Source organism: Engystomops pustulosus, chromosome 1 (assembly GCF_040894005.1).
Source record: "Engystomops pustulosus chromosome 1, aEngPut4.maternal, whole genome shotgun sequence".
Classification (NCBI taxonomy): Eukaryota; Metazoa; Chordata; class Amphibia; order Anura; family Leptodactylidae; genus Engystomops; species Engystomops pustulosus.
Window position 1 is genome coordinate 49,534,318 of NC_092411.1, and position 13,954 is coordinate 49,548,271.

The 13,954-nt window shown below is 38.8% G+C and overlaps 1 protein-coding gene across 4 annotated transcripts in view; it reads right to left on the reverse strand.

Annotated features, from left to right (window-relative positions):
- The window catches only part of ST8SIA4 (ST8 alpha-N-acetyl-neuraminide alpha-2,8-sialyltransferase 4), a 97,135-nt gene that overhangs the window by 41,718 nt on the left and 41,463 nt on the right, over positions 1–13,954 (reverse strand). For all 4 annotated transcript variants that reach the window (XM_072140049.1, XM_072140039.1, XM_072140066.1 and 1 more), the window contains exon 3: positions 9,029–9,286. In XM_072140049.1, the coding sequence (XP_071996150.1) occupies positions 9,029–9,286 (258 nt within the window). The remainder of the gene's footprint in view (positions 1–9,028; positions 9,287–13,954) is intronic.

The window sequence follows — 13,954 nt, forward strand, 5'->3', positions numbered from 1 at the left end:
GTAACTTGAGGGGGTGCAGAGGTTGCAGTCACGACCGGGCCCAAGAGGTTTAGGGGGCCCTTATGTTGTCACTTTCCCATATGAGAAGACTATTACTATAACCATACATTATAGTCGGGGCCTGGCAAAGACTGTGCATTGGGGCCCATCAGCTTCTAGTTACGCCACTGACCAAGTCCCAAAATATCAGTATTCATGGGACATCAACTGTTACTGCATCATGTCCTAGGGCAGAGGATTTTAAGAAGGAACCATGCCCTGATGTGGAGTCACTTTTTATTAGAGATTCACATCAGAAGAGCAATCACTATGTATCCTAGACTCCATTACAGAGCTTCTGTGGATGCAATGATTTTCAACATAAACCAGGTAACAAGAATGGACATCAGTTCTGATGCTTTTTGGATTGAGAAGCACACATTAATTAGGCAGCACGGTGCTTCAGTGGTTAGCACTTCAGCCTTGCAGCCCTGGGTTCAAGTCCCATCCAGGTCAACATTTGCAAAGAGTTTGTTTGTTCTATCTGGGTTTGCGTGGGTTTCCTCCGGAACCTCCGGTTTCCTCCCACGCTCCAAAAATATACTGGTTGGTTGATTAGATTGTGAGGGGTACATTGATTGATTTGGAATTATTATTATAATTCTGAGGCTTTGACAGTTTGCTTTAGCTCCTCTGCTGTTCTATCATTGTTTTTTTCCATTTCCGTTAATGATGAACTAATAGTAGAATCTTCTAACCACAAGTCAAGAACCGACAGAACATCTGTGGTAGAAAGTCATCGCTGCTGCTGCGCCTACACTGATCGTTGCTTCTTATCTGCATGAGTTAGTTGCCAGCACTAACAATTGTGGACTGTTAATAAAATAAAGCCTTTTAAACCACCTACTCATGTCCTTCATAAGAAACACTGGGAAAAGCAGATGTTTCCTATGTTGTACAGGAACAGCAGCTAGATACAATGTCTAGTACTTACAGGATTATATGGAGTAGCTGACTCACATCTCACAAGTAATGATATTAAAAGGTTAATCTTTTAGTGTTGTATTAAATGGTGAATATTTTTCCAGGGTGTCTAAAACTCCATTTACATTGAGATTTTTTAAATTATTGGAGGAAAAAGAAAAAAGGTGCAGGTTCATATCTAGGCAGCGTTCAGTTACCTTGGACTGAACTTTGACATGTGCTCATTTTTTGTCAAAGATCAGAAAAGGAAACATCTAAATTCCCATCAAGGATAATGTGTGTGCAAATCCTAAAAACAGTGTGTATAGGGCAATTTACTTGCAATTACAGTGTAAGCTGAACCTAGTACCCCAGGTTTGTTCTGCACCACCGACCTGAATCTATGACTGAACCCTGATCATAACAAGTACTGTATTTTTTGGACTATAAGGTGCACTGGATTATAAGAACATAACCATATGCAGTAGAGGTCTAAAGATCCTAACCCGCACAACAGAGAACAATTGGGGAAAGGAGGGGGGGGGGGAGTTGTCACGCTTTATAAAGAAGCAGAAAAACATATAGAGGAAGCAGAACTAAGGAAACAGGGAAGGGAAAACTGTCCCTTACTCCAAGGCTAAGCTAGTCCCTGCCTGCGTTGATGGACAGCTTAGCCGGGCTAGTTCCGGACCCGACAACTTCTCTCTCTCTGAACGCGAAGACCTTTCCAGATATTAGGGAAATGGACTAAAGGATACTAGGGTCTGGAGTGCCAAACTTGGGGATCCTTAACGAAACAAAAACTTTGTGTGCATGCTTGGATTGCTAGTTCACCAACATACAACTAAGGCTGATTACAGGAAGGAGGGCAATAGGGAGAAGAGGAATAGTGGGTAAACCAGAGCAGGTCCTCAAAACACTCACTATTAAATAAACACAAACAAAGAGGAACAGACAGGAAAGTGGTGAGTGAATACAAGAGAACAAACAAACCTCACAGAATTTCTCACCACGGTCATAAAAAACAAGAAAGTCCCATCCAAGCTCCATAAAATCTATCCCTCCAGTCCCAACGAGTGCTGGAGATGTAAGCTCACTGAAGGTACAATGTCCCATATCTGGTGGCAGTGTAAAATCATGCAACCTTTCTGGACTCAAGTCTGTGACATAATTTCAAACATCTTGAACCACATAATCCCCAATGATCCCTCCTTACTACTTCTCTCCATTTTTCCAAATCAACTAGACCACAACAAACATAAGCTGCTCTCCTTTCTGCTAACAGCCGCACGTTCGGTGATTCCAAGACTTTGGAAACTCACCAGAGCTCCTTCAATCACAGAGTGGTTCCAAGAAATACTCCACTTACAAAAAATGGAAGAGCTCATGGCGGAAAACAAAAAAGTCACAAAAAAATACCTAAAAATCTGGTCCCCGTGGATAGCTTTTCAAAAGACAGCAGCATTCCTTTCACTCCCAGACTAAGCAAATTGTCCTAATATAAGTCGAATAGATAAGCGATACTGAATATCTGGATAGCCCTCCCCCCACCCATATCTTTACCCTCCCACACCTTTAACCCAATTCCCTCCCCGTCCTTGTTACTATTAAAATGATTATAGATATATTTTTTACTACTTAAATTCAGACATGTAATGAACCTCTGACATATAACTGCTGAATGCATTATCTCATGCGCTCCTTCCTGAGCATGTCATTGGTTATACACTATTGTAAAATAACTAAACCACTGTTGTTACTGTTACAATTTGCTTATGTAATTCTATGTAACTTCGAATGCTATATACTGTATGTACACCGTTATTGAACCAACTTCACAATAAAGAATGATAAACAGAAAAAAAACAAAAACAAGAAAGTAAAACTAGACAGTATAGATGTGCCCACAGAACAGAGCCAGGTATATACTGCAGATACAACAATACCTAGCAAAGACCGAATGACAAAACCAGCCTTAAATGAAGCCCAGACACTCCTCACAGGATAACAAAAATTATCACAACTTAGAACTAAAAACTGCAAAAGCTAATGCAATAATACAACAAAAAGACAGATAAAAACAATTAAGTTACATAGCACAGTGGTAAAGAACATACTAGTAAGGCCAACAGGATAGTATATAATTAGGTAGACATCTTGCACTTAAAGATTGGATGGACTGTCTTGATGATAAATGAGATATTGCACAATAGTCGCATATTTCGGTGCAAGTGGTTCCTTAGCATTACTTACACCAGGAGGGGACTTCAGTGGTTTTGTGCTCCAATTTGCTACTTTGCTGAACAGTTGCCCATCATAAATTTGTCTTGGACTCTCTTTGAACTCACTTGATAAGTTTGATATAAAAAGTCAAAAGGGGGAGTATGTAGGCAAAAGTCACAAAAATGGGGCAAATCAACCATTACTACAGCTATTGCTACACTATATTGCTAGACATTTACACTCAGACTGTGGTTACTACAATAATACATTTTCCCCCAATATGTTCATTCGTGCACACCTTCTCTGAGTCTGGGACACTTCTAAATTTTCCCTTCAGCTCTTTTAAAAAATATTTTTTACCTTAACTTGTCCAGAAAGTATTCCCTTACACTGGGGAGCATGGAGATGTCCTTAGGAGGCCAACCAAAATATTTGCCATAGGGCTGAGCATTTAGTTGTTACGCCCTTACTTGCAACTGTTCTCATTTCCTCAAGTACAGTTATTTTGGTAGTAAAACATATGTAATCATTGGGCAGAGCAGCACAGCATGTACAGTAATAGGGACTCAAAATGATATGTTAAATATTATCAAACAAGTTATCATTTTTTATTATTATAAATGGTGTTTCCCTGCCGTCACGGAATGTTCAACCTCAGCTTGTCCTTGAGCCTGAGCTTTCAATTCTAGTCACAGACTGATTTTGTCTGCTGCATTGTCGGCCCATCCTCTGTAGTACATTTCCCAACGGTCTGAGAGCACAGAAGAATGCCCAACAGGCAAAGGCTCAGCCATCCATACAGTATTTACAAGCGCTTAAGTGGATATGAAAGAAATCAATTTGGGCCGAATGCCAAAAAAACCCCAAACCCCAGAGACTAATAAAATCTTTTAAGTTCCAGAACTAGGACTGTGTCCGATAGCAGAAGACTAGAAGACCCGAGATACAGTATCACTGTACAATGTGCACAAAAATATATGCACCTTCTTGTATAAAGAAATTCTAGTTTCTGAAAACTAAAAATTCTGAAAATCGCCAGCAGCTTTTTCATCTACCAATATTACAAGTACACTAAGAGCAAAATCAAATTGGAATTTCTACCCTAAAGCTCAGATGGTCTCCTGCGGAGCCGAAAACAATGATCTGTCAGCCAGCAGGTTATATTCTCTCCTATGCCTCTGCCTAATATTTGAGTGACCAGCAGTAATCTGTGAAAAGTAAAAAAAAAAGGGGGGACAGATTTATGAAACTTTATGAGTGGTAAGTCAAGGGGTCATTAAAAGGGGTTGGCCACTTTACCTCATGTTTTTGTAATGTTTGTGTAAGTATGGGGGCAGGATATTATGTGATTTACATCTATTAAAAGTTCTGCATCACTTTATTGATATTCCTGAGTATAAAATGGTTGTAGATGGAGGGTCATGTGGTCTCTGTCTGTCCATGAACCATCATCCTGCCAGGACCCAGAGAGGGCGATTGCTCATGGACAGATAGAGATCACATGACCCGTCATCTGCAGCCATTTAATGGTCAGGAGTATCAATAAAGTGATGCAGAACTTTTAATAAATGTAAATGACAAGCATCTATGGTGCTTGTACAGGCGTTAAAACGACTTCTCATCCATCAAAAATAAAAATATTTCCCTTTATGATAAACATATCAAAATGTCAAACAGTGCGAATGGCAACTTCTCTAGCAAAAATTACACTAATACAACTGTAAAGTGAAGTATGAAAAAGTAGTTACAAGTGTTTTTTAAAGACTATATACATTTTTGATCAGACTGAGCCAAATAATTAAGTGGATTTGGCCTTTGGAGCACATAGTGAAATTCATTAAAAAAAAAAAAAAAAAGCCTTAATACGGCACAACTGCATATTTTTGGGCAGTTCTATAGCAATATACATTGCATGGAATATCTATTTGCAGAATAGAATCTATTTGTAGATTGTAATGATTTTGGAAGAGTCACTCTCAAAGTTTCTTTTTTAAATATTAAGCAATAAAATCCTTTAGGAGTATAGTTTATATGCGGCAGATGCTAATTATATATACTGGAAAGCACCATGGTCAGCACAGTATCTAGGTGATAGGCCCTACTTGTTATAACCACCCCACGACTGTGAGCGATTCACATCAACACTAGAAGGTTACATTTAGAGTAATGGCTTTCAACATGCGAACTTCCTTCTGTTCTTTCTTCCAAATATAGAAAGACTAACTATAAACAACGAGAAATGAGTCATTTATTTTGCATTTACCAAGACACTGTCAGCCATTAAATGCTTAAAGGAACTGTCTAAACCCAGGTTTTTGGGTCTATGCATTAGGTTTTTACCTGTTTTCTTGTGGCTACTTACCCAGCTGGGTTACTACCGATGTGCTGGGTCTAGATTTAATCTTCTTGTATTGTATTGCTATAACTTTATTAGTTTAACATATAGGGGCAGATTTACTTACCCGGTCCATTCGCGATCCAGCGGCGGGTTCTCCGACGCTGATTCGTGTCTTCCGGCGATTCACTAAGGTAGTGCGCCTGATTTCCACCAGGTGTCGCTGCTGCACTGAAGTCCGTCGAGGTCCGCCGGAGTTCACTAAACTTGGTGCAGGTAAGTGCGTGTCAGGCGACACATTTTTTATTTTTTTTTAAAATACGGTGATTTTTCAGAATCCGTCAGGTTTTCCGACGGTCACGCCCCCCGATTTCCGTCGCGTGCATGCCGGCACCGATGCGCCACAATCCCAGGGCAATTCAGGGAAAACCAGTAATATTCGGGAAACACGTCGGAAAAACGCGATTCGGGCCCTTAGTAAATGACCCCCATACTCTTTGCCACATTGGTGTATGTATTTATTTATTTAATCATGTTACATTTTCATTATGAATTTACACTCTGTCTGTTCCCACATATTGGGTCCTGTGTTACCCAGATCTGTGTTTTTAAAAAAAGATTTTTCTGCTCAATAAAATTCATATCTATAGCATATCATATCATACGCATCATCTGTTTTCATATTAATGTATATCTATTTCTGATGCGATTGTATTTTACATCACAACTCGCATTTGGAAACATAATATATGAGTTATTACGGACACTAAATAAATTGGTCCCTCAATTGGCTGCGGAAGTGCCGCACCAAAAAGTCACAGTCCCTGCTCCATGCCCCTTGATGTAGTTGTAGTTCTCCAGCCACAACCTCATTTCAAAGTCCCATTATACGCAGCATCCACAGAGTAACCTTTTTTCCGCACCATCCCTGCACTGGGGTGGTCCTCTGGAATGGGGAGGCGGATCATTACATTGGGCAACAGGCTTATCAGGAATAGGGATGCCCCCTATGTAAAGGCTGACTTAATGTTTTCTGGGAAAGAGGAACGAAGTAACAATACACTCACACACCAGAAAGGTCATAAACATGAAACTAAGAAAGTGCAATGAACCATAGTAACAGTATTTACTAAGTAAAGTTAGTAAGTTACAACAGACACCACTTCACTTTAATCAGCAGATGAAATACCGTAAGTATGTTTATTATCCATGACTTCCTTCCTTCTAAAATCAAATTTTCAAATGATGCTAATAATACAGAAGAGCCCTGGGAAGCGTTACTAGAGCCTCCAGTGCTGTATCTTCATAGGCTGTTACACTCTCTCTCCCTCCCCTCTGCTCCCTCAGCACTTCACCCCTACTTATGCTTGATGTAATCTCATTGCAGAACTAGTTTTAGCACATAGTGGGAGGGTGAAGTGCTTCTTGCAGAGTCAGAAGCCATTTCCTTCTGATTTTCCCTGATATGGTTCTACTCCTTCCAGCTGCTAATTAAACTGATTGGACTTGATTAGGAAAGGCACAAATCTGTCTATATAAGTCCTCACAGCTCACAGTGCATGTCAGAGTACATGAGAATCATGAGGTCTAAGGAACTGCCCAAGCTCAGAAACAGAATTGTGGCAAATCACAATGGCCAAGTTGGCAAAAGAATTTATGCAGCACTCAAGGTTCCCAAGAGCACAGTGGCCTCTATAATCCTTAAAGGGGTATTCCCACGAAGACAAGTTTCTTAAATGTAATCGGGAAAACAAATTAACAGATTCTCTTATTCACTGTTATTAACAAAAATGCAGCATTTCACAGATATAATTCCAACCGGTCTCCATCAGTCCTGGTGTACACAGTTTCAGTTGCCCCTAGACATGACCCTGTAACGTCTGACTTAGGGTCGGGGAAGCCATCTTGGATTTCTGTGTGACCGCCCTAGAGCTGAGTTTCTCTCTCTCTTTCTGCTTCCTGCACTCTAGTCCTGCCCCCTGCATTCCAGGACGGAGCTCTCACCGACACATACATTGTCTTCTTTCTGTGATACACATACGTTAAGTTCCTACCAGCAGCAGCCTGAGGAGAGCTACAATCTACAGACAGATAAGTTCTTTATATGGGAAGGCATAGCAGACCTAGTGTTTTGTGGAATAGCAGAAATGTAGCAGTACTGACTGTCAGCAATAGGCATCAATGGAACTCATCATCTCTGATCTGTCTCATCTCTCTTTCTATGTGTCAGATACTAGTACAATGTTCAGGAGGTAAATGAAAGTGTATATAACCCTGTACCCTGATAATCTAACCACATTGTCAGCTCTCACCAACACCCTGGAATTTTACACCGACTATGACTGAGTTATAGGAGCTAAAACAGCAATAAAACTGAGTAAAATTGTGATGTTAAGGGTTAAAATGTTAACATTAATAGGGGGTTGAGAATTTTCTTCCATAGGAAAACCCCATTTGAGCGATATATGTGGAGAAAACAAGGCACTGCTCATCAACTCCCAGCATCATGCTAAGGGGGTGTTTTTCAGCTGCAGTATGAATGGTTGCAATTAAAGGAAAGATGAATGTGGCCAAATACAGAGATATCCTGGATAAAAACCTCTTCCAGAGTTCTCTGAACCTCAGATTGGGCTGAAGGTTCACCTTCCAACAAGACAAATGACTAAACCCCACTCTGACCATTCCTGACTGGCCCAGCCAGAGTCCGGACCTAAACCCAATTGAACATCTCTAGAGAGACTTGAAAATTTCTGTCCACCAACATTCACCATCCAACCTCAGGGAACTAGAGAAGATCTACAAGTAAGAATGGCAGAGGATTCCCAAATCCTGGTGTTTTTACTCAATACTGAGAAAAGGGTCTGAATACTTATGTGATATTTCAGTTTTTCTTAGTGTTCTAATAAATAATTGTTAGCTAACATTTAGTGAACAGGTCACAATGGAAACCTGTCACTAACTATATTTGTGAAAAATTTGGTGACAGGTTCCCTTTAAGCTCTGAAAGGACCCCCAAGTCTATTCATATCACGATTTTACTTTTAATTTCATGGACACAAAATGAATGGAAAACTAAGTTGTTCTATTTGCCAAAAATGTGAAAAGCGACCGTAAGGAGCCAAAGCAGAAGCAGAAGAGAAATCTAACTAAACATGAGACTAGATCTAGATCTGCTGACACATATGTCTTTGTAGCTGTTTTTACAGCCTGTACATGTTTTTGTAAATTGGTCTCAGAGGTTAGTGGGACTATATGGAGTATGGGCCACAATAAAGTCTATTCAAAGCAATAAAGTAAATGACAAATATTAATTTATCATATGCTCTATAACTACAAACTATCAATGAATATCACCTGCCTCTAAATGCAGTACTTCTGAAGGTGAAGAACATTTTGAAATACATCAGTCCATCTAGTCCCAGCTCTCTTCACTTTGTGACGCTGATAAACTGGCGTCAAGCAATACAGACTGATAAGCTCCTATGATACATATGAAGAGATAATCTCTAGAAACAGACAGCGGCTCACCTTATTACAAAGTCATGGCTGTCAATCTCCTTGCCACATCCACTGTTGAGAAGGATTCCAGAATTCCCCACGACTGCACAAGTCTGAAATCGGCGACTCTTCATTGGGGATACTTCAGGTAAAAGGCTGTGAAGATTCCGTGAAATATTTAGGGTACGACGTCTATCCAGGACATAATGAATTACATCTCCTGGCTTGAAACTGCTTTTGACTACAGAAACATCTCGCTCTGCATCCAGAAACCGGAGAATATCTTTCCTAGGAGAGAGGAACAGCAAAAACAACATGTTATAGTATACAATACTATAACTACAATACATGTCATAGTAAACAATACAATAACTACAATACATGTCATAGTATACAATACAATAACTATACCAAAATTCAGTCAAAAAAATATTCAGCTATGATTTAGCTAATTTTACTAACTACATGCTTCATGAGATCTGTGACTTCACTACTACCATTAGGATTTATCCACATATGACAGATACACCAACAGAAAGCCAGCACCGTATTACAGAGAATTGGATGAGATTTACCCAAATCTCATTCACTCGCTGCAGAAAAAATCTGTATGAAATAGGATTTTAACTCTCCAACATGTCCACTCATTTTGCTGATTTTCACAAATAATTTCACCCTTTGTCGAATTAAAAATTAAAGAGCCTTAATCTACTGATCAGTGCAAGGATCAGCTCTCAAAAATGTAAATTGCTGCTAATAAGTCATGTGTGTAATGAACTAGATATTATTAAAATGTATGAGAAATTACTTTTTTTTTTAGTTAGTCCCCATTTAAAGTTAAAATATGAATGGCTACATAAGCTACATCATCAATATCACATTATTGGGGGCTCACTCAGGCAAGGGTCTACATTGGTCCTCCTACCTGCACACTGTCTATATACCGGTACTTGAGGTTGACCTTTACATCTCTACTGCCTGAAGGAAACTATAGAAAGTTGCCCTCCTTCATACAATACTGAAATATGCATTAAGTTATTTTTGAAGCAGTTTTTCTTCCACCCATGCTGACATCAGATGTGTAGACACTACTGATTGCCTTTAGCGTCACTTTCTGTTCTTGATGTCACTAGTGCAGCAAGTCCTGCTTTGTATAGTGACTGAACCCAAGATGCTGCACCTTCTGTAGTGGTGCTCCCTGAGGCGAGAGGCTCAACTCGGCTCAAGATTAATATACCCCTTGCATAACCGCATGTTATTCAGGTGAATCTGCAAGAATCTGTACCAACTCTAGAGTAAAAAGTGGACCAAGTTTAAGCAATGTAAACTATAAATAATTTTGAAAAATAGTATAGATCCCAACAATATTCCCAACAAATGCACTTTTTTTTGGCTACCCCAAAATTTAAACACCAATATTGTGATCCAAGGAAATTAAATGAATTTCTTTGAAATAATTATTCAGAACCCATCCATAGGATAATTTGTTAAAAGCTGGTCAGTAAAAAATAAAGACCGAACAACCCAAGACTAAGTCAGAAGAACACTGCTCCTTTAGTACCATATGGGCCTTCAGATGTAGCTCTTATTAAAGCAAATAAAAGCATGAGTGGTCGATACACCCCACACAAAGTTGTCTGCATCAGTCTCTGATTTGTGTGGTATACCACCACTGACCAACTATAATGACCTATCCTATGGGAAAGAAATTCCATTTAATTGCCATTTTGAACAAAAATCTATATAAAAATCATAGATTGTGAATTTTAAGAGCAGAAATAAATTAAATATGTGTTTGATATCCTTTATGTAATTTGCTTTTCGGTTCCTCCTTGAAAAAGTGAGTGCAAAATGAAAATATTGTTAATATCACATTATTACCAATTAGTGATTTAATGATATTAAATCTTGTTGCCGCTTTGTCTAAATGGAACTAATAAAAGGTGTCAATATTAATTATCAAAACTAGAGAAATACCATTTTTGTGAACTGAGAATAGCGAGCAAAGAGGAATAACTGCTGGTTGCATGTAAACATGATCCGTTCAGTGTGAATAAGGGATATAATGAAATCACTCGCTGCTACTTTTTACTCATTAGCTCCATCAGATTCGGTTTGCTGCTGAGAGGTAATAGATTGCAAACAAAACTATAAATGTTACTCTCAGAGCTGCACATATTAATAATATGTCACTTGATGGAGTTATTAAGAAGAACACAAAAATGCCATACTCTGTCTTACCCAATAGTACCATGTATTTTGGGCCAACATTGGAATTCTAGACAGTACTTGGACTGTCCACGCCACAGTGGTAATGTCCTGTAGCACAATATATGAGGGTGTTCTGAACCCAGTTATTTGATATAAAAAGGCTTCTTCACTGCCGAGACCCCCACAGATCGCAAGAACGAGGGGTCCGACCCACTAAAACCCCCACTTATCAGCAAGTTAGGCCCTATCCAGTACATAGGGCCTAACTTGCCGATGTGGGAAAACCCCTTTAAGGACTTAAGTTAATCTGGTAAAATAAAACCATAATAGCAGAGCCTAAGAGGGATTGGGGGATCCTACGTGGCAGGGAGGTCTATTGGAAAAAGAGAGGTATTTAAAAGGAAATCAAGCATGTGAATAACATTAAACTATTAACCCCTTAACGACTTGGCCCTTTTTAGTTTTTTCACTTCCATTTTTCACTCACCACCTTCAAAAATCTATAACTTTTTTTATTTTTTCCACATAAAGAGCTCTGTGATGGCTTATTTTTTGCATAACAAATTGCACTTCATAGTGACGGTATTTAATATTCCATGCCGTGTACTGGGAATCGTGAAAAAAATTCCAAATGCAGTGAAAATGGTTTTCTTGTGGGCTTGGATTTTACAGCTTTCACTGAGCGCCTCAAATGACAGGTCTACTTTATTCTTTGGGTCAGTGCAATCATGGAGATACCAAATTTGTATAGGTTATATAATGTTTTCATACATTTACAAAAATTAAAACCTCCTGTACAAAAATGTTTTTTCTAATTTTGCCATTTTCTGGCGCCAATAACTTTTTCATACTTTGGTGTACGGAGCTGTGGGTTGTGTCATTTTTTGCGACTTTTGATGGCGTTTTCATTGCTATAAATTTTAGGACGGTGCGACCTTTTTATCACTTTTTATTGAGTTTTTTATATTTTTCAAAATGGCAAAAAAGTGCGCTATTTTCCGTTGCGGGGGAAAAAGCTGTGAAAAAACGTTATTATATTTTGATAGATTGGGCATTTTCGGACGCGGTGATACCTAATGCGTTTATGATTTTTGCTGTTTATTAATATTTATATCAGTTCTAGGGAAAGGGGAAAAACTGCACTTAGTAAGATCGTATAGTAATTTGCTTTGACACTGCAGCTCTGGTGGTACAACAGCTGAAAAAAGAAAAAGCTACATAAGCAATAAAAGACTAATAATGTTATTTAACGTCCTGCATATGTTTAGCTTTTCATCGCAAAGCATAAACGGAAAAACACTTCCCATGTTTAGGCTGGAATTAGGCTTTATACATGACATCAGACTTACATATGGCCAGGATGGCGGTGTTATAATAAACAAATCATTATGCTTCTCATGCACCCACACACAATGCTACGGCATTAAATAATACATGCTACATGCTCCCCTGCACAATAATACACCATGAGAAAGTCCTGAAGACGTTTCTATTTATAACAATCCCACTGCCACCGAGACCTTTCAGCTCATATTGTACATATTTCTATAAGGATTCATGACTTTTCTTCAGAATAGTATTTTGTGCGGACAAACTCCACTAACATTTCTACTCTCCAAACATAAAAAAAGGAAATCTTTGGAACAGGAGAATTCCAATCTTTGGCATCAACTCGGTTGATTGACCTGCTCATCGTGATGGTCCAACCACCCCAGGCCCAAAGATGAAAATGTAAACCCCATTTCACTCAATGAATATAGTACATCGTAAGCAAATTATACGGATTTAAAAACTAGTTGCTGTTATGGCAGTATTTGTGAAAATAAATGACATAATATGATGAGAACTAACAAAATGATTTCCTTATTTAAATAGTCTATGCCTGCAAAGATAACAAGAGGCCCAATTAAAATAAATACATAAAGTCCTTTCTTTGAATGGACAGAGGACATGCCATTGATTGAGATCGCGAGATAAGCGCCCAAGCCCGCAGAGGAAGACGAGATCATATTCAACCGGCTCAACGCACTGTGCCATAGAGTTCCATGGGGGCTGTGATCTGACCACATCACCGGCCCCAATGTGAATGCAGTCTAAGGTGTCTTAAGTTATACAAGGACAAGAGTGGCAGTAACATCCATGTATCCCTACCTGCACATGAATGGGTATTTACAACCTAGTACTACATATGAATTCAAGGCACATTTAACACATGTAATGATGAATCTATTTACTGAATAGGATCCAAAATTTTAAATGATAACATGGGATCTAAGGAGCAGTTTCATCAAAAGTATCATTAGGCATGACCAGACAGTCTTATGTGATGGCACATAAGTTTACACCAGAAAACAGCACCAAAATTCTGGCGCACCTGCATAGTTTTTGGTTAATCCAAACCCTTCCCCTTCAGTACTGAGAACTAGAAAATATACACATATGTTTTCTAAAAGTGTGAAATGGAATTAATTGGTACACTCTCCATAAGGAGAACTATTACTTCCTGACCACACTGAGTACTACACATTTACAATAGTGACAAAATTGTTTGCTTGGAGGAAGGTTTGCAACCAATATGGAAGATAACTGAATATTTAACAGATTTGTAACATTTTCCAATACATCATACAAGAAAAATATAGTAGCAATACCTATTGGATCGTAAGAAGAGGTCTTACCTACAATGAGACATCTCTCCATGGAGTAAGATCTTATGTATACAGATCTGGTTAAATATTAAATTGT